The sequence below is a fragment of the Gopherus evgoodei genome, chromosome 4 (assembly GCF_007399415.2).
Source record: "Gopherus evgoodei ecotype Sinaloan lineage chromosome 4, rGopEvg1_v1.p, whole genome shotgun sequence".
In the NCBI taxonomy this organism is placed as follows: domain Eukaryota; kingdom Metazoa; phylum Chordata; order Testudines; family Testudinidae; genus Gopherus; species Gopherus evgoodei.
Window position 1 is genome coordinate 144,444,124 of NC_044325.1, and position 19,078 is coordinate 144,463,201.

Below are 19,078 nucleotides of genomic sequence, written 5' to 3' on the forward strand. Positions count from 1 at the left end.
TAATGTGCTTGGTATTCAAGCAGCTGCAACAACTTTGGTTTTATTCTTGATGACTTACCCAGCCTAACAGCTGGGATGGAGGCTTTTTCAGAGGCATTAGGCAGGTTGGTCACCTTGCTACTTAATATTCACCCCCCAAAAACAGAGAAGTTCAGTTCCAGAAAGTCATTGTATGTACATCTCTTATAGCTTCACCGAAATTCCTCATGGCTTAACTCGTGCAGTATACTGGAGGGGGGGACATGATAGCTATACAGTTGGGTGCTGTATGTAGACTAATATCTTTTTAAAGGGAAAGATAGAAAGTTGTGCAACTTTTATTTTAAAATACATTTTGATATCTGCTGTAGTCAAGTATCAGTTTTTTCTTTTCCTTACCCTTTTCCCTTCCTCCCACCACTAAATGCTTCCTGTGCAAAATGTCCTTATGCTGGTACTTGTAATTTTCAGTGGTCAAGTGTCCAGAACCAGAAGTCAAAAATGGAAAAAAGCAATCTGGGTTTGGGCCTAACTATTCATATGGAAACATCGTAATATTTGAATGTGATTCTGGCTACACTCTGAATAGTAGCAGTTCAGTTAAATGTGAAGCTAACAATTCATGGGTTCCATCTTTGCCTACCTGTCTCCGTAAGTATAAGCAGTTGTGTTTTTGAATCTTTTTTATTTGCTAATGTTTAGGGAGCTTATTGCTTTTGAGTAGCCATGTTACAATGATGTAAAGTTGGAGTAAGTGTCCACTTTTTGTCATAGGTGTAACATACACTACTACAACAACAACGTCCTCTCCAGGAGGAACGACAGATACGTCTGGTGAGTTTGAAGAACTTTTGGCTATTTAAAGGTTCCAGAGTTTTTTAGCATGTAGTTTCTACAAGACTGAAAAGGGAAGTGTGAAATTCACAAAGTACACTTCATCTCTAAGTTCTGGAATTTTGTCATTCACAATCGCTACTATAAGCAGTGTTTTCCCTCAAGTTTTAGAGCACGACCCATTTATTCTTCTACCCTTCCTTGCATCCTCTTCTCAAAAGCACTTGAAACAGCTTACTAGCTGTACTGAGCTGTGAGCATATGTCACTTTCCTCATGAGGGCCCATAAGGTGAAGCATTGAGGAGAGGTTTAGCAGCTCCCACCTGAGGTTACTGATACATTCAAACAACAAGGAAATGGTACCCATTGAAGCAGTGCATGTGCCCTGAGCTACCTCGTTCCCCTACCAAGCTGCCCTAGCTCCCATCAGCTATTTCTCACTGCCTATGTTGAGTCAGTCTCCAGTGAGCTCTGCACACAGGATTTTTCCTCTACTGAATTTGTAGCACTTGTTGACCTGTTAGGATTATTTTCTTAAACATTTTCTTGGTTTCTCATCCAGGCAGTTGCTCAGAACTGGGGTGTTAGCATGCAGAAGTCACCCAGTTTTATGCACTGTTGCGTTGGCAGGGTAGCAATACCCATTTGTTATCCATCTTCCTGGTACTTGAAGTGTCTAGGAGGGGGTCATATCAGAGAAAAGTGCCAGATATGTAGGGCCTTCAAAAAGAGGACTCAAAAATATAGAGGTGAGATTGCTGGACTTCCTTATGAGTCCTTTGAGACCTGCCATGGCTCAAAGTTCCTGGTACTGTTATGAGACCTATAGCCCAGAGAGTTGGTGACTCCAGTACCAACCACTGTACTGTTGAGATGAATACATCTACTATTTTGGGCTGGGAATTGCCTCCAATTTGCTCACAGAGGTTCAATCAGCATTGTTGGTATTGAAGACATTAGAAGCATATGCATATGATTCCCTGTTCTTCCAGACTACTGTGCAGGTTGCTGCATCAGTCCTGTCCACTATGCTTGCATGGGCACTGGCCTCAATACTATCTCTGGGACAATTGGCCCTGGCAATATTTGCCTAGGTCTGATCGATGAAGAGACCACCATTACTCTGCTAGTTTCCAGTTCCCCCCGTAGGTACTGGGACATGGGCACTGGTCTCGCTCTGTCTCCAGTGACTGCTTCTGTTACTGTACCACCATGGCTACCTGATTATTCCTTCTCACTCTCTCAATCCCAGATTGTTTCATGGCTTGCCTTCAGTGTTGGGGAGGCCTTGAGTCTCTCGCACTCCTTCAAGGACCTATTCTTGATCTTTTCACAGGCATGGCTATAGAAGCAGGCGAAGAGAGAACCTGTCTTAGATCTGTGGAAGCTGAACAATTTTATAAAGAAAATGAAGTTTCACACTGTGTCCTGGCTTCCAGCATGCTTCCCCTAGATCCTGGCTAGTATCTCTTGCTTTTAACTTACAGGATGTCTGTTCCATTTAGCTAGCCTCACTGGTCACAGCAGATTCCTCACATTTATTGTAGGAGGCAAACACTACCAGTTTTTCACAGGCCTCCCTTTTGGCCTGTCTTCAGCCTCAGGATCTTTACAAAATGCATAGCAGTTGCATGCGTGCATCAGCTTGCCTCAGGAGAATTGATGTCCAGATATTTCTGTATTTGGACAACTGATTGATTTGAGGCTATTTCAGACAACCTAAGACAGATCCAGTTGCTATTTGACATCTTGGGCCTCTTGATGACCAAGAGTGAATCTGTCCTTTCTCTGGTGCAAATAATAGGTTTCTTGGAGGAGATTCTAAATTGGCAAGAGCCTATCTACTTCAGACCAGATTTCAAGGAATTTTAGATCTCCACGCATGCGTACGCGCCCGCGCTCTCACTCTTTCTCCTTGCTCATCCTCACACCGCTCTAAGACTTTGCCTACAATTGCTGGAACGTATGGTGGATTCAAGACTTCTCCTTACATATAAATGTACTGGAACTTGAGGCAATCTTCAGAGCTTGTCAGTGTCCTACTTATATCAAAGGCAAGATGGTTTAAGTCCTATTGGAGAACACCATGGCACGCTTTTACCTAAACAAACAAGGGTATGCCGGGTTCACCCAGCAATTCCAGAAAGAAGTCAGTCTTTGGAATTTGTGTGTCCAGAATGCAGTAGCATTCAGCACGTCCCATCTTCTTGGGCTACAGAACTCCCTGGCAGATCTCCTTACCAGATCAATCAGGATTGATCGCAGATGGTCTCTGAAAACTAAGAGAGATCAATATTCCCATCTTAGGTCCACTGTGGGAGTTCCCCATGCGCTGCAGAACAGGAAGTGCAATCAATTCCGTTCTAGATTGAGTTACGGTCTGGGATCTCTCACAGATGCATTTCTGCTCCTAGGGAACATCCAATATGCTGTATTTACTTCTCCAGCCTCTTGCATCTGAACTCTCTCAACCAGAACTTTCTATTGAACAATAGGAAACCATCCACCAGATCCACTTACTGTATGGAATTGAGTCATTTTCCTGTCTAGGTTTGACAAGGAAACATCTCTCCATCTGCTACTAGAATTTTGGATGTTTTAGGATTCTTATTCCAGTGGTTTGGATTTGAACCTGGTATTAGTATAGATGTCTCTGCCCTTTGAGCCTTTAGCTTGCTGCTTATTTATAAAACTTTTGAGCTAAGCTGGCCACATTAGTGGTCATGTCATCAGCTAGGAGGTTTGGGGAGCTTCAGGCCCTTGTCCCTCTCTCTAAATCATCTTTTTAAATCATGCTGTTTTTCTCTGGGACCTTACCACTTTTGTCAGAAACTGGGGGCATCTCACTTCTTCCTCCATCAGACTATTTATTTGCTCATGTCATTTCCCAAGCTTCACCATCACAAAGATGCAGAAGCTCCAAACGGTTGACTTGCCTTTTATTTGGATAAGACTCCATATCTTTTGCTTAAGCAGAAAGGATGAAGGGGCAGGCAGTTTTAGCCCCAACCATTCCTAACTGGATTATGACCTGCATATTTATGTGTTAGGATGCTGCTAAATCCATACCACCTTCAAAGGTTTCAGTGCATTATATAAGAATGCAAGCAGTCTCAGTAGCCCTTTTTGAAGAATGTCCCTGTGTTGGACACGTGCAGAGCTGCTCCTTGTTTCTCGGTTCTTACTTTCTTCAAGCATTATGCCATCTCAACAGCTTCTACTGATGATGCAGGCTTTGGGAAGGTGTTTCCTACAATCCCTCTCTAAATTGACTCTGAATCCCTCCTCCATTGTATATTGACTGGCATCCCTACAGAAAATTCTCTGGCTCAAGTGCCTGAGGCATGTGCACATTTAATATGAAATAAACGTGTGCAACACATCTTGAACAGTTACAGCCCAGTTGAGTAACCATTTCCCCACTTATATGTTCTGTCTGCATGAACTCTCAAACTACTTGCTGTTTGGGATGCTTACTTGCTTAGTCAGTCAGAATAAGCAATGAAAACAATGTGAGGGAACATCCAAAAATGGACTGTTTAGTAGAGTTTGTGAAAGGCTAGTTGAAACTGCATTGGAAACTAAGATGACATTCGATGGCTATAAAGAGAGGGTTCTTTGTAGCCATGATAGAAGGGTGATCACTTTCTATGATGAGATAACTGGCTATGTGGATATGGAGGTAGTAGTGGACATGTCTTGACTTTAGCAAAGCTTTTGATAGTCTCCCACAGTATTCTTGCCAGCAAATTAAATAAGTATGGTTTGAATGAATGGATTATAAGGTGGATAGAAAGCTGACTAGATCATCAGGTTCAATGGGTAGTGATCAACAGCTTGATGTCTAGCTGGCAGATGGTATCAAGAGGAGTGCCCCACGGGTTGGTCCTGGGGCCAGTTTTGTTCGACATCTTCATTAATGATCTGGAGGATAGCATGGATTGCATCCTCAGCAAGTTTGCAGATGACACTAAACTGGGAGGAGTGGTAGATGGGTAAGGATAAGATACAAAAAGACTAGACAAATTAGAGGATTGGGCCAAAAGAAATCTGAGGTTCAACAAAGTCGAGTGCAGAGTCCTGCACTTAGGAAGGAAGAATCCCATGCACTGCTACAGGCTGGGGACCGACTGGCTAAGCAGCAGTTCTGCAGAAAAGGACCTGGGGTTCCAGTGGACAAAAAGCTGGATATGAATCAGCAGTTTACCCTTGTTGCCAAGAAGGCTAATGGCATATTGGGCTTGTCATGGTATAAACCCCCACTCTGAACCTTAGTGTCCAAAAGATGGTGTACCAGCATGAATTCCTCTAAGCTCAATTACCAGTTTAGTACTTGTAGCGCTGCCACCAACCAGGAATTCCAGTGCCTGGTACACTCTGGTCCCTCCAAAACCTTGCCCGGGGACCCCCAAGACCCAGACCCTCTGGATCTTAACACAAGGAAAGTAAACCCTTTCCCTCACCGTTGCCTCTCCCAGGCTTCCCCTCCCTGGGTTACTCTGGAAGATGAATGTGATTCAGCTCCTTGAATCTCAAAACAGAGGAAAATTCACCTTCCTGCTCCTCCTCTCTCCCCCTCCCAGACTCTCCCTAAGAAAGAAAGTAATCCTAACACAGAGAGAAAATTAACCTTTCTCTCCCCCTTCCCTCCTTTCTCCCCACCAATTCCCTGGTGGATCCAGACCCAGTCCCCTGGGGTCTCACACCAGAATAAACAACAATCAGGTTCTTAAACAAGAAAAGCTTTTTAATTAAAGAGAGAAAAAACAGTAAAAATTATCTTTGTAAATTTAAGATGGAATATGTTACAGGGTCTTTCAGCTATAGACACTGGGAATACCCTCCCAGCCTAAGTATACAAGTACAAATTAAAATCCTTCCAGCCAAATACACATTTGCAAATAATGAAAACAAACATAAGCCTTATCTACCTAGTACTCACTATTCTGGACATATAAGAGACTGTATCAAAGAGATTGGAGAGAAACCTGGTTGCATATCTGGTCCCTCTGAGCCTCCAGAGTGAACAACCACCAAAAACTAACAGAGCGCACACACACAAACTTCCCTCCCTCAAGATTTGAAAGTATCCTGTCTCCTGATTGGTCCTCTGATCAGGTGACAGCCAGGTTCACTGATCTTGTTAACCCTTTACAGGCAAGAGAGATATGAAGCACTTCTGTTCTATTAACTCTTACTTATCTGTTTATGACAGGGCTGCATTAGTAGGAGTATTGCCAGCAGCTTGAGGGAAGTGATTATTCCCCTCTATTGGGGACTGGTGAGGACACATCTGGAGTATTGTCCCATTTTGGGCCCTCCATTTCAGAAAGGATGTGGACAAATTAGAGTCTAGCGGAGGGCAACAAAAATGATTAGGGCTGGGGCATGATAAAGAAAACTAACCCCCGGCCCAAAAGCCAGGTCGTAATCACATCAAGGCCTTAGGCCTCAATCATACTAACATGTAGCAAAGTAAAAACATTGATTTTCCACTAACTCTCCTGAGGCTCACTCTCTGATTTTACTACTATTATAACACTATTTTATCATTTAAATGCTGCTAACACTACAATCACCACCAAATGCTGCTAAACAATAAAATGCTGCTATAAGGGGTTAAAACTGACATAAACTCCCTTAAATAACTCATCCATCACGCCGGAATAGACTAACAGCTGCTAGATCATTATAGTTTATTAAGTAGCTTATGCAAGCATAAAAGATAACTCCTAATAACTTGGCCAAAAGAACAAACATGTATTTTTGGACCCAAGTTCCTCAAAATTTGCTTGAGAAAACAGCTGCTCAAACCGCAAGAGAAGGATAACCGGGGTGCCAAGGTCTTGGCAATAGAAGGAGCTTCCTAAAAGGAAGTACAAAAGAACAGCTTAGCAATTTTTAGCTCTTTTTGCAATAATTGTTTTGAGAACATGTCATGTATCGCCCAAATAAGGTAATGACAGATGTACAAGCTCATGTGATAATTTGCGGTTTTAGGCTTTATAAACACAGGTATCTCTGCTGTAAGGTAGAGTGACTTCCCTTTGCTAGGGGACTTTGTCGTCTCTCCCTGCATATATGCTTGTAATCTCTGATTAATCAATAAAGGAGCCTCAGGCTGTCTGAACAACTCAACTCGTTGGTGGTCCTTTCCACGACAGGCACATGACTTATGAGGAGAGGCTGAGGGAACTGGTGTTATTTAATCTGCAGAAGAGAATAGTGAGGGGGGATTTGATAGCAGCCTTCAACTATCTGAAGGAGGGATCCAAAGAGGATGGAGCTTGGCTGTTCTCAGTGGAGGCAGATGACAGAACAAGGAGCAATTGTCTCATATTGCAGTGGAGGAGGTCTAGGTTGGATATTAGGAAACGCTATTTTACTAGGAGGGTGGTGAAGCACTGGAATGGGTTACCTAGGGAGGTGTTAGAACCTCCATCCTTAGATGTTTTTAAGGCCTGGCTTGACAAAACCCTGGCTGGGATTATTTAATTGGTGTTGATCCTGCTTTGAGAAGGGAGTTGGACTAGATGACCTCCTGACATATCTTGCAACCCTAATCTTCTATGATTGCCTTTTACAGATGTGAATATGTGCAGGACTAATGGTTTTATGCCTAACCAAGAATAAATGTGCATTTTAGCTTGACCAGAGGTGGCCAACCTGTGGCTCATGGGGCCACACGGGCTCTTCAAAAGTTAATATGCAGTTCCCAGGGCTGGCTCTAGTGATTTTCGCTGCCCCAAGCACGGAGGGTCCGCTGATCCCGCGGCTCCGGTGCGGGAGGTCCACCGGAGCCGCCTGCTGCCCTCCCGGCAACCGGTAGAGCACCCCCCATGGCATGCCACCCCAAGCACGCGCTTGGCGCGCTGGGGCCTGGAGTCGGCCCTGGCAGCTGCTTGTATAGACACTGACTCCGGGGCTGGAGCTACAGGTGCCAACTTTCCAATGTTCTGGGGGCTGCTCACTGCTCATCCCCTGGCTGTGTCATAGGCCCTGCCCCCACTCCACCCCTTCCCGCCTCCTCCCCTGAGCCTGCCCTACCCTCACTTCTCCCCCCTCCACAGCCTCCTGCACATCACAAAACAGCTGATCGGAAGGTGCAAGGAGGGAGGGGGAGGCTCTGGGAGCGGAGGGGGAGTGCTGTTGAGGGGGTGGGGAGGGGCTCTTTGGAAATGTACATTGGTAAATTCTGGCTCTTTCTCAGGCTCAGGTTGGCCACCCCTGAGCTTGACTTTATATAGGGTAGCTGTAATGCTACAAGAAGCAGCTGTGGAACAGAGCCATTGTTCACTTATGTTTTGGCTTAACTCATTTTGTGCTGCTAACTGGGTTCTCTTAACTAAGTATACTACAAACAATTTTGAAATCCCACATAATCTTTGTTAGTCTAATTGCACAGTTGAAAGAATGAGTTATTGACTCCAAGGATGATGCACATCTAGCATCTGAAAATATTTGTACATATTTTTCTTTGTACAGAATCAACTGCAAAATCCACAGAAAAAACCACTGGAATTGCCCCGGATAAAAACAGACCCTTAAAATCTTTCTAAACTTTGGTCCATGGGAAAGTGTTAATGCAATCATTCTTATCTCTATCTTTAGTCTGGGTAACTTAAGAGCTGTGGGTTTGATTTTGAGTTTTATACTTGATTGGCTTTTTTTGTTATCTGAATGCAAAGTTGATAGAACGAATGAGTTATTGATTCCAAGGATGATGCACACCTAGCACCTGAACATATTTGTACGTATTTTTCTTTGTGCAGGATCAACTGCAAAACCCACAGAAGAAACCACTAAAAATACCCTAGGTTAAAACAGACTCTTAAAATCTCTCAACTTTATGTTGGAAAGTGTTAATTCTCTAGTTTTGTCACATTTTGAGGTAACTGCATCTTTGACCCTTCCCGCCCTTATGGTCTGCTCAAGGAACGTCCTCTTAGGCCTCTAGCTATAAGTTCTCTGTGGCAGCAGCCTGCATCCGTTCTCTCTCCAGCTTGGGAGACTTTAGGCTACAGCTCCCCCCTGTCTGTTTGTTTTTTTTGTTTGTTTGTTCGTTCCTCATTCACGGTATCTGCAGATGCAATTCTAGGCCCATAAAGCATTTCAAGGCCTCCTGTGTGCCATAGAGGAGGCCATCATCCATTTTGCCTTTGAATCCATATTTGGGGCACTGTGTTATGATGTGTTCAGTGGTTTGGATGTTCTAACCACAGTCGCATGAAAGGGAGTCTCTGATTTTTCCATTTTTGCATCAAGTACCTGCGTCGTGGATAGTTTGTTCAGGTGCAGTTGAGTATGGTCCAGAGTCTGCATAGCAGATTGAAACCACAAGAGCAGCTTGTTGGGTCAGTGTTTAATGTGCTTGTTTGGAACGGTGAATGAGGTCCAGATACTTTGCCATTCCTTGGCCAGATCCAAAGGTATGAGGTGGTCGCATGTGGTCCACAGCAGTTGTTGCTCTTTCAGGCATGCAGGATGTTGCCCATAACCTGCTGGATGGAAAGTTCTGGGTGGTCTTTTTGTGTTAAGTTCACATGCAATTGCTGTATCTCTGTGGATAGCTGGAGGTTCGGTGTTTGCTAATACAGAGAGCCATTGCAGAAGGGTTGATTTATAAAGTTCCTATGGTGATTCACATGGTCTGGTTCAGCTGCCTATCCGCAAGTTAGGTGTGGCAGCTTTTTGTCCACATTGGTGCACAGCACTCTGCAACTGAATACACAAGGACTAATTTGTAGATTCCCCAGCTTGTTCCTGCTATTTTCTTTGGACAATGTTGAAGTGAGTCTTTGCTTTAGAGGCTACTTTCTTAATATGGTTATGGAGGGTGAGCGTGCAGTCAAGAATGATACTGAGATGTTGTTGACTTTGGGTTGTAACTCAGTTTTACCACAAACCTCGATAGTGGTTTTATGCGATTGTGCTAAGGGAAAAAGTAGACTACCGATTGGCTTCTCAACTACTTTTGGAAGTACTCCTCCATGATCTTAAAGTAAGATATGTAAAAGTCACTTCACATTGTTCACAGCTATGGGCCTGAGTTGCAAGTATCAAATCAACAACATATGTGAACTTCTATGCCGTCATTTCAAGCACATCATTCCCCTGCAATCTACTGGGTATCACACGCGGGTCAGAAAAATGTCTAGCACCCATGCTACAAGGATAATGATTGGATTTTGGTAAGCTACTATCAGCTCTTTCAAAGCAGAGTACATTTATTTAAGGACAAAATAATTTGGAGAAAATGTATCAAAAAGGTCTATCTGCATATTAAACATACCAGAATTCACCTATCAACCCTTTGTGGACCTTGGCAGACTTAAGTTCTTCCATCCCTTCAGCAGGGTTGGGTCCTCCCTTTGGATAAATATGTCCATTTGTTGAATCAAAATGAAGGTCTCTACCAGTTCAAGATGTCCCCTGACAACCCCAGTTCTTGCCTCTTTTTTTTCAGGCCTCTCTGAAAGCAGGTAAAGCCAGCCACCTCCCCTTTCTCCACAGGAAAGGTTTAAGAGGCAGAGCTGTCTACATAACCAGATTTGGGATTTTACATTACATGACCCCCTAGTTAATCCAGTTTCCACAGGAAATCCTTCTAGTGAGCCAGGAACACAAATACATGTATTGATATATAATGTTATGAATAGTCTGTGGGCTCATATCATCTGGCCCATATCAATATAATGGTCTTTGATGGTTTGCATGCTGTCAGACGCTGACTGTAACTTTCAAACAACATTCATGTTAAATACCGTAGTCTCAAGATAGGTCTGCATTCCTCGTATGTCACCGTTATTGGTATATTTTTAATTTTGGCTAATTTAGACATCCCAGGAGATCTCGGGTTGAGATGTGAGATTGGATGGGTGGAGATAAGTAAGGAGTAGACTGGTAAATTTGCAAGAAATCGACCTAGAAATGCTAGTTGAAATCATTTGAGCAGATGAAATCGCCCAAAGAGGGACCAAGAACAGTGTCAGGAGGAGGAACCTGCAAGAGACTCTGCTGAGGCAGCCAGGGGTGACAGTCTTGTGGGGTGGCAGTCTTGTAAATGCCCAGGTTAAACAGTCTTGAGAGGATCAACTGGGTCCAACAGGAAGAGGAGGATGGAGTGAAGTACAGGCCTGAGACTGGTCTGAGAAGGAGCAGTTAAAAAACTTGATTAGAGAAGTTAGGATGGAATGAAGGGGACCAACCAGGCTGGAGGGGGTGAAGGATGGTGTTGGAGTGAAGAAACACAAGGCAAGGGTGTGTTGAGAGAACTTAAATGAAGGGAGGTAGGGGAACAGTTTAGAGAGAGAGGTGGGATGAGAGGATGGCTTTTGAGAATGGGGGAGACCATGTACCAAGTGAGGGAATAGACACTTATAGGCACCTAGGGGATGTGGCACTCCAGGCATATTGACTTGGCCAAAGATAATCAATCTCGAAAAATGTACTATGATATTTATTTTGTGTAGGAGTAGGTGGCTTCTGGGTCAAGGAGTTAGTTGTTGGCAGGGCTGTACAAGTAATATACCTAATGCATGTGGATACTTTTTTTTTTTCCACTGTGCAGACTCAACAGAAATCTTAAGGAAAATGAAATGGGTAAAACGGCTTGTCTGTGTTCTGTAGTTCAGTAGTGTGCTAGGAGGTAGTGCTTGATCCTTCGATGGAAGAGAAAAGAAGCAATCTTGGGACTGGGTCTTTTTAGCATGTTTTGTTGTAAACGAACATTGTAAAATCACTCTAGCTGTCTTGTTGCCTTTGAGGTCTTTCCATGCATGGCATGGCTTTGTTCAGCACATTCAGATAAGTGGGTTGCTTCTGTATCCTCTTGTAAGTCTTCTTTTTATGCAGAACCTACTCTAAACAGAACCCCAAATGGCCCTAAAGAAAGCCCAAGTAAACCTGATGACTATAAAGGGAGTGAAATAACCACTCAGCTCAGATACCTAGAATTCTCATGGTGGATAATGGAGTCTTTGATTTACACACTGAATGGGAGCATTCTGCACACTTACATCAATTTGCACTTCATAATATGTAACAAAGTACAGTTGTGGTCTCCTGAATGCCCCATATGCCCAGGTGTGGATTATAAGCCTGAGACTGGAATTAAATTTATATACCTCTATAGTAGTCTTGTCTCCCACCCAGAACACTCTCTCCCTTCGTTCCCTTCCCCCTCCCCCCTCTGGTCTCTGTATGGTAATATCCACCTGCTGATGCCCACTCACTCAATATATCTATATAAAATGCCAGCAGTATGAAACTGAGTCTGAATTCTGCACAATAATGGCACAAGCAACTACAGGCTTAACTGGTAGTCAGGTGTCAAACTGCACTTCAATAAGATGTCTACTCAGTTCACTTTTTGTTCTGTAAGTAATGGTTAGGCTTGAGTTGACTGATCCTCTGGTAATGACAGCAGGAGTATCAAAACAAAACATCACTTGTTTCTGCTGCTTTACTCCCCAAATAAGTACAGGTTGACAGATAACCTGATGTCACTAATGCTGTGGTTACATGCTGAGGCATGTTTTGTGGTAGCTAATCCAAACATTCCACCTCGAGTGACTTTTGCTGTAAGTAAAAAATATGGCTGACCAGTGCAGAATTTGTGTGCAGTGTTCTGTTGTAGCGATATTGGTCCCAGGACATTAGAGAGAGACAAGCTGGGTGAGGTAATATCTTTTATTGGACCAACTTCTGTTAGTGAGAGAAACAAGCTTTCAATCAGTGCAGAATTTGGCAGATGAGATCCAGCAGTGTCTGAAGGAGAAGGCCCTCTGGTCTCGAAGGATGCGCAACAGTTCTGCAAATGAGAGCATTCATTCATAGGGCAAATCCTCTATAGAGATTTCCTCTTATCAGTTCTCAGGACTGTCGTCATGTGTCTATAATAAGGTACAAGTAATAGAATACCCAGAAAAGCTGCCTTTCTTCTTTCAATATTGGATTATCCAGGGTTCAGATCATGGTTTCCAATATGTCTTATAAATTCTGTAATTTTGCATGATGGTATTAATTTGAGTCTGTTTTAACTTAGGGTATGGCTTCAGGTATTAAATGTTGATCCAATATGAATCAATGGATTCTTATAGTTTAGCTGGCATTCATATAACTTCACACTTCAGCTCACCTTGCATTTTCTCTTTCTAGGGTCGAACGCTGGTATCATGATTGCTATTGGTAAGTAACTTAAAAAAATTAATTCAATGCACAGACTTTATGTAGTAAGATGCAGTAATAGCATAAGTTTATTTAATGTTCCGCTATCTTCATCTCATACAACTTTTTTTCCTTTCTGCTTCACTATGTGAGATCTGCTCTGGGCAGCTAATTTTTCTGTTACTGTATTATGTTCTGTCCAGTAGTGCCATGTAAAAGCTCATGAGGCTTGACTTAAAGAATCAAAGAAATATAGGGCTGAAAGGGACTTGGAGAGGTCATTAAGTCCAGCCCCTGTGCTGAGGCAGGACCAAGTAAACCTAGATCATCCCGAACAAGGGTTTGTCCAATCTGTTCTTAAAATCCCCTGTGATGGGGATTCCACAGCCTCTTTTGGAAGCTTATTCAGTGCTTAACTGCCATTAATTACAAATTTTTCCTAATATCTAACCTAAATCACCCTTGCTGCAGATTAAGCCCATTACTACTTGTCCTGCCTTCCGGTGGATGTTGGGAACAATTGATCACTGTCCTCTTTATTCAAAGATGTTAATGGCTGTTATACTCTGACCTGACCCCTCAGATTTTTCTCCAGATTCATTCTACCATAAATCAACTTCTGGTAAAAATCCATTTATTTAGACTATCTGTATAAACTTGTGATTTATTAATATTTACCTAAACAGAGTCGCCTGCTGTGATTTCATCTTAACAGTTATATTCAGGATTATAGGATATGGAAGTGAGAATTAAGGACCTTACCCCTAGAAGTTTCACTTCTGTAGGTCTGTTTTGGATAAGGGTACTACTGCAGACTGCATGTGTATGTCTGGTGTCCGCCAGAAATGGGAATGGAAAAGACAATGGAGAGGAAACTCAACTTTGGGAGTTGACCGTGTAGGATAATGTTTCACTGTTCTGCCTTTCTAGTTCCAGAGCTCGAACTTTCTCTCCATTTTGAAGGGAGGTTTTAGTCCTGTAACTTTTTTCCTAGTTGGATATTTTGTTAATGTCGCTGTTCAATTTTCTCTCAAAAGAATAACATTTTGGCTCAAATCTTTATATGGGTTCTTCAGTAAGGAAACCATCATTGAAGCACCTCTGGGAAACTCACATTTGAATAATCTTGGCGTTGATAACATTGGTGCAAGTGGATTCCAGAATTTTTTGCCGGATTTCACCATAAATGTTTAAAGTTATCACCAGGTTACTGTTTCCTTTTTTCCATTAAGGAGCCATCATTGGTTTATTGGTGGCTGATGGAATTGTTGCCATTGTGACATACAAAGCTTGCTTTGGGAAGAAAGGGTGAGCCAAAACAAGATCCTGATGTCTCACTAATTCTTCAGAGTAGTTTACCATTTCTTTCCTGTAGCCTTCAATTGCAGCATGAGCCAATATATTCTGAGATTTTTACCTGATTGTTGTTTAGTTTAGCAGCCTGCGTCTTTTCTTACATACCTGGATGCCAGGAGAAAGCAAAGGCATGGCTCTCTAAAACTGCACTCATGTGCAGCTCTGAAGTAATGACACTTCCCAACTATACACAGAGGCTTTTCTAGAATTGCATCTCAATTTTTTTTATCAGCAGCAAAGTGCAGAAGCTTTTAAGTGATTTAAATGGACTGTTTTCTCTGCTACTTTGTCATTCCAGGAAAATTTATTCTGCATTAAGAAAAACAACGCTAAGTGTGCTGCTGAATACCATATTTGTTGTATTATGCTTTTGCTGGAAAATATCTTGTGTTGTGCAGAAATCCTGTATTGAATGCTGAAAGTTTAGGATAGAACGATTTGATTTTTTGTTTTTTATCTTTACCGCCGAATGTGTGTGTGCTAAGCTGAGAAAGCCCACCTTACATAAAGCAAAACTAATGCATGCTTAATTGTCTGAACCATCTCTTCCTCGCCCCGCCCCCTCCCCAAAAAAACCCAGCCCCGCAGCAATGGAAACTCAAGCCCCAATCCTGTCAGCACTTCCACATGTGCTTAATTTTTATGCCCATGAAGATATCTCCTCATCTTACAGGCGTTCTGTGACAACTGTGTAGCCAAGTGATTCAGGAAACAGAATTAATATGTCTGTCTTCAGAGCAGGATTTGAAGAGTGTGGAGTAAATAAGGCCTGGGGCCACAGCTGAACAACAAGGAGAAAACATAAGAATGGCCATACTGGGTCACACCAATGGTCCATCTAGTCTAATATTCTGTCTTTTGACTGTAGCCACTGTGGGTTGATTCAGAGGTAATGAACAGAACAGGGCAGTTATCAAGAGATTGATCCCCTGTTGCCCAGTCTCAGCTGCTGGCAGGTGTGCTGACACTCAGAGCATGGGGTTGCATCCCTAAGCATCTTGGCTAATAGCCACTGATGGAACTATCCTCCATGGACATAACTACTGTAATTCTTTTTGTGATCCCAGGTAGACTTTTGGCCTGTCAACAAGTTCCATAGGTTGACTCTGTTGTGTGAGGTACTTCTTTGTTGGTGCTAAACCTGATGCCTATTAAATTCATTGGGTGACCCCTGATTCTTGTGTTATGTAAGAGGGAGTAAATAACTTAGTTCATACCATTTATGATTTTTTGAGACCTCCATCATATCCCCTGTTAGTCTTCTCTTTTCTACGCATCTTTCTAAACAAAAAATATAAGCTGCTCCTTAAGTGAGTAATATCTGTCGTATGCACTGAGTGAGGCAAGGGACCTGCGGGGGAGAAAACAGCAGGTGATCATGTAACTCAGGGGTCGGCAACCTTTTTGAAGTAGTGTGCCAAGACTTAATGTATTCACTCTAATTTAAGGTTTCGCGTTCCAGTCATACATTTTTAACATTTTTGGAAGGTCTCTCTTTCTATAAGTCTATAATATATAACTAAACTATTGTATGTAAAGTAAATAAGGTTTTTAAAATATTTAAGAAGCTTATTTAAAACTAAATTAAAATGCAGAGACCCCCACCGGACTAGTGGCCAGGTCCCGGGCAGCGTGAGTGCCACTGAAAATCAGCTCGCGTGCCACCTTTGGCATCCGTGCCATAGGTTGCCTACCCCTGATATAATTAAAGACTGATCACAGTGTGTATGGACAAGGGGGCTCAATTCAGGTTGTACAGGCAACCTTAATTCTTGTCTTTTGTAACTGAGTGCTTGACTTTGCAATCTTATTAATGTGTTTTTAACATAGGATGTTTAATGTAGCACTTGTGTGTAATACTATAGAGAGTTGCCCTTAAATATTTATCTAGCCCTCAGCCCATCTCCTCAGCAGCCAGAGGGGGGAAATGTGGCAGAGGTTCACTATATATAGTCTCTTGCACAACTTAGTACATACAGCTATTAGATTAAATTTTCAGAATATTACTTTAAAATCAGTACAGAGAGAAAATTCTGGACAGGCAGCCCAAAAGCACTGTACAGAAAGGTTCTATGCTACTACCTCATATCCTTCTGTCCCCAGCACTAATGTAGGGAATCGATGTGCTTTGCTCACACTCTTTTAATAATCTTATTTATATTATCTTAGAAATCAATTTCTGCCCTGTCAACATACCAGTCTTTTAAGTGGGACACTAGAGCTTTATCAGCTTCTACAAATCAATCCCTTTTATATAACCAAGGACAATTAAAGCTCCATTTTTAAACTGTAGATTCATGTAAAAAGGAAAACTCAGGGCACATTCAGCTTGGCCAGTGGGAGGAAAGGGGGTGTGAATGAGTGGTGGTTTGAAACTTAGTGTATGTCTACATTGGAGCTGGAGGGGTAACTTTGAGCTGAGGTGCAGACATACCTGCATTAGCTCTGATTGAGCTGGCATGCTAAAAGCACAAGTGTAGCTGCAGTGGCGCTGTACGTGGAAGGCTGTCTTGCCACTTGTGCCATCACAGCTACACTACTGTTTTTAGCATGCTAGCCCTGAGTTATGTCTACTCAAGTAGGAAACTACATCTCCATATCCTTAGTATGTCTGTCCCAATCCCTCAACCCAAAGTGGCATTTCTATTTTGATTTTCTTCTCCCATTGACAAAATAGGAATACTTGAGTTATCCTCAAACTAGGTGTGCGACCCAGAGCTTTTTCCCATGGACCCCAAGAGAATTCAGGCCCAGAATGTCTTCAGAAATGTCTGTAACATGTTCAAGCTTGTAAAATGTGAATATGGCTCACTAGAAACATAATCCTATTGATCGGCTGTTCAAGTTCTGCTCGCTACAGCGTTCGCATTGAAGATTTTGAATTAACACTGTGTAAAAGCTTTTTAAAACTGCCTTAAAATTTTACTATTTGAAAAACTGCTATTTAAATAAAGTTCCCTTGGGCTCAGTTGATTCTGAAGTGCCTTTTGATTTGCACCCAAGATCTAGTTTCAATCTAAATTTCTTTGTGTTTAGCCCTGACCTTGCTATAGACATCTTAGATGCTGTGGAGCCTGCTTTTTACTATATAACCATTCTTATTACCTGTGTAGGCAGAGACCCAAATCTTCCCATTCACATAATAAACATTCTTAGCTTACAGGACATTTCAACAAAGCACCTGCCTAATACATTTTGTAGGGTAAATGAGAATTCTGGTGCTGAGGCTTATTTTATCTTTCTTCTGAGCAAAGGCCAATGATCATAAGCCTTTAACAACACAGTGGTGTCCCATGTCATGTCTAAAGTAATGAGATAAACTAATGAGATGTGCAGCATCCTACCATTATTAATTTAGAGTTGTCTTCAGCTACACAGGTAACTGACTTTAGAGATCCTTTCTGCTTTGTATAACTTTTAGCTTTCCTTTTATTTTCAATATCCTTTTTAATGCTTTTTTAGAGGAGGCACATTGACCAGTTGTGCTCAAGCACAATATAATTCAAGTCATGAGCTATTAGATACTATCCCTCTGAATCAACACTTTTATGCTTGTATTGCACTTTTGTCATGATCGTCAAGCCTGGTGCTTGTTGAAGGTAATATTGTATTCAGAAGCCCAATTAGTAATACCTTTTGAATAATATTTAGTGTTGGAAGTTCCCAAGAAAAGATGCTCACATTTGAAATGGGCTTTTACTGCCAGAATAAAACAAATCCAATATTAAGATGACTTGCAAGTAGCATGTTGCTATGTAATCTTTCTCTGACTATGAAAATTACTGACTTGCTAGTATTTGACTGAGGACAATTTTGAAGAGAACTATCCTAAATGAGGTAACTCGTCCTCCTATACATTTTAACCAGAGCTGTCTGTTAAATTAGGAAAAGACACACACATTAGAGAAGAAAATAGTACATTGCTTTCTTGCATTCCACTGCGATTTTTGCAATGCCACGACTAGCCCACATACAAAAATGACTTTGTGTGAGGAAACAGGTTTTTGACCAACAGTTCCTGATTCAGGACATGGCACAATGTGGCTTGTTTTACTTAACTTTTGTCAAAACACACACTTTTTTTTTGTAAATGAGGAACAATGATTAAATACAAACTGAAATCTAAAACTCAGATGTTTAATGTTGTGTATTGTTTTTGTGTTAACTTAATCCCAGAGACAGTTTGCTGTCTGAAAAAGTAAAGCCATAGGTTTTTCCAATGGTTTAACTTCAGTTTTTAGGAAACACTTTTAAGCTTTAAACTTGACTTTAATTAAATCGCATATTGACCAATCACTTGTCAAACTATTAATAGCTCTTTTTTGAATGTTTTCTAGAAGAGCAATATGCTTAAATAAATTTGAGACTTCACTCAGTAAAGGGGTACTAGCATGTACGCTAACTATAAATTAGTCCGAAATACCCAATTATGTGAACCTGAAGCTTGACACACCTGTTTGCTTCAGTTCCCTGGGGATGTATGTTTGGCAGAAATATGAATATAAATATTGATGATAAGCTTGAGTTAAAACTGTCTCTTTTAAAAGGGGCACAGCTGGGTAGATTGCATATAGATCTTTCCTTGTATGGGATTTCTTACACAACTGTGTTTTTTAATAGAAAATTGTACATAAAATTTTAGAAAAAGTTTGGATATAAACATTCTCTTAATTTGCAACACTGCAATGCTTCATTGTGCTAGTGCTTGGAAAGTAAATTTTCCCCATGTGCATTGAAAGA

The 19,078-nt window shown here is 41.7% G+C and overlaps 1 protein-coding gene across 1 annotated transcript in view; it reads left to right on the plus strand.

Annotated features, from left to right (window-relative positions):
• The window catches only part of LOC115651277 (complement receptor type 2-like), an 87,307-nt gene that overhangs the window by 65,697 nt on the left and 2,532 nt on the right, over positions 1-19,078 (plus strand). The window contains exons 18-20 of the mRNA XM_030562216.1: positions 451-630; positions 754-813; positions 12,974-13,003. Coding sequence (XP_030418076.1) covers positions 451-630; positions 754-813; positions 12,974-13,003 — 270 coding nt within the window. The remainder of the gene's footprint in view (positions 1-450; positions 631-753; positions 814-12,973; positions 13,004-19,078) is intronic.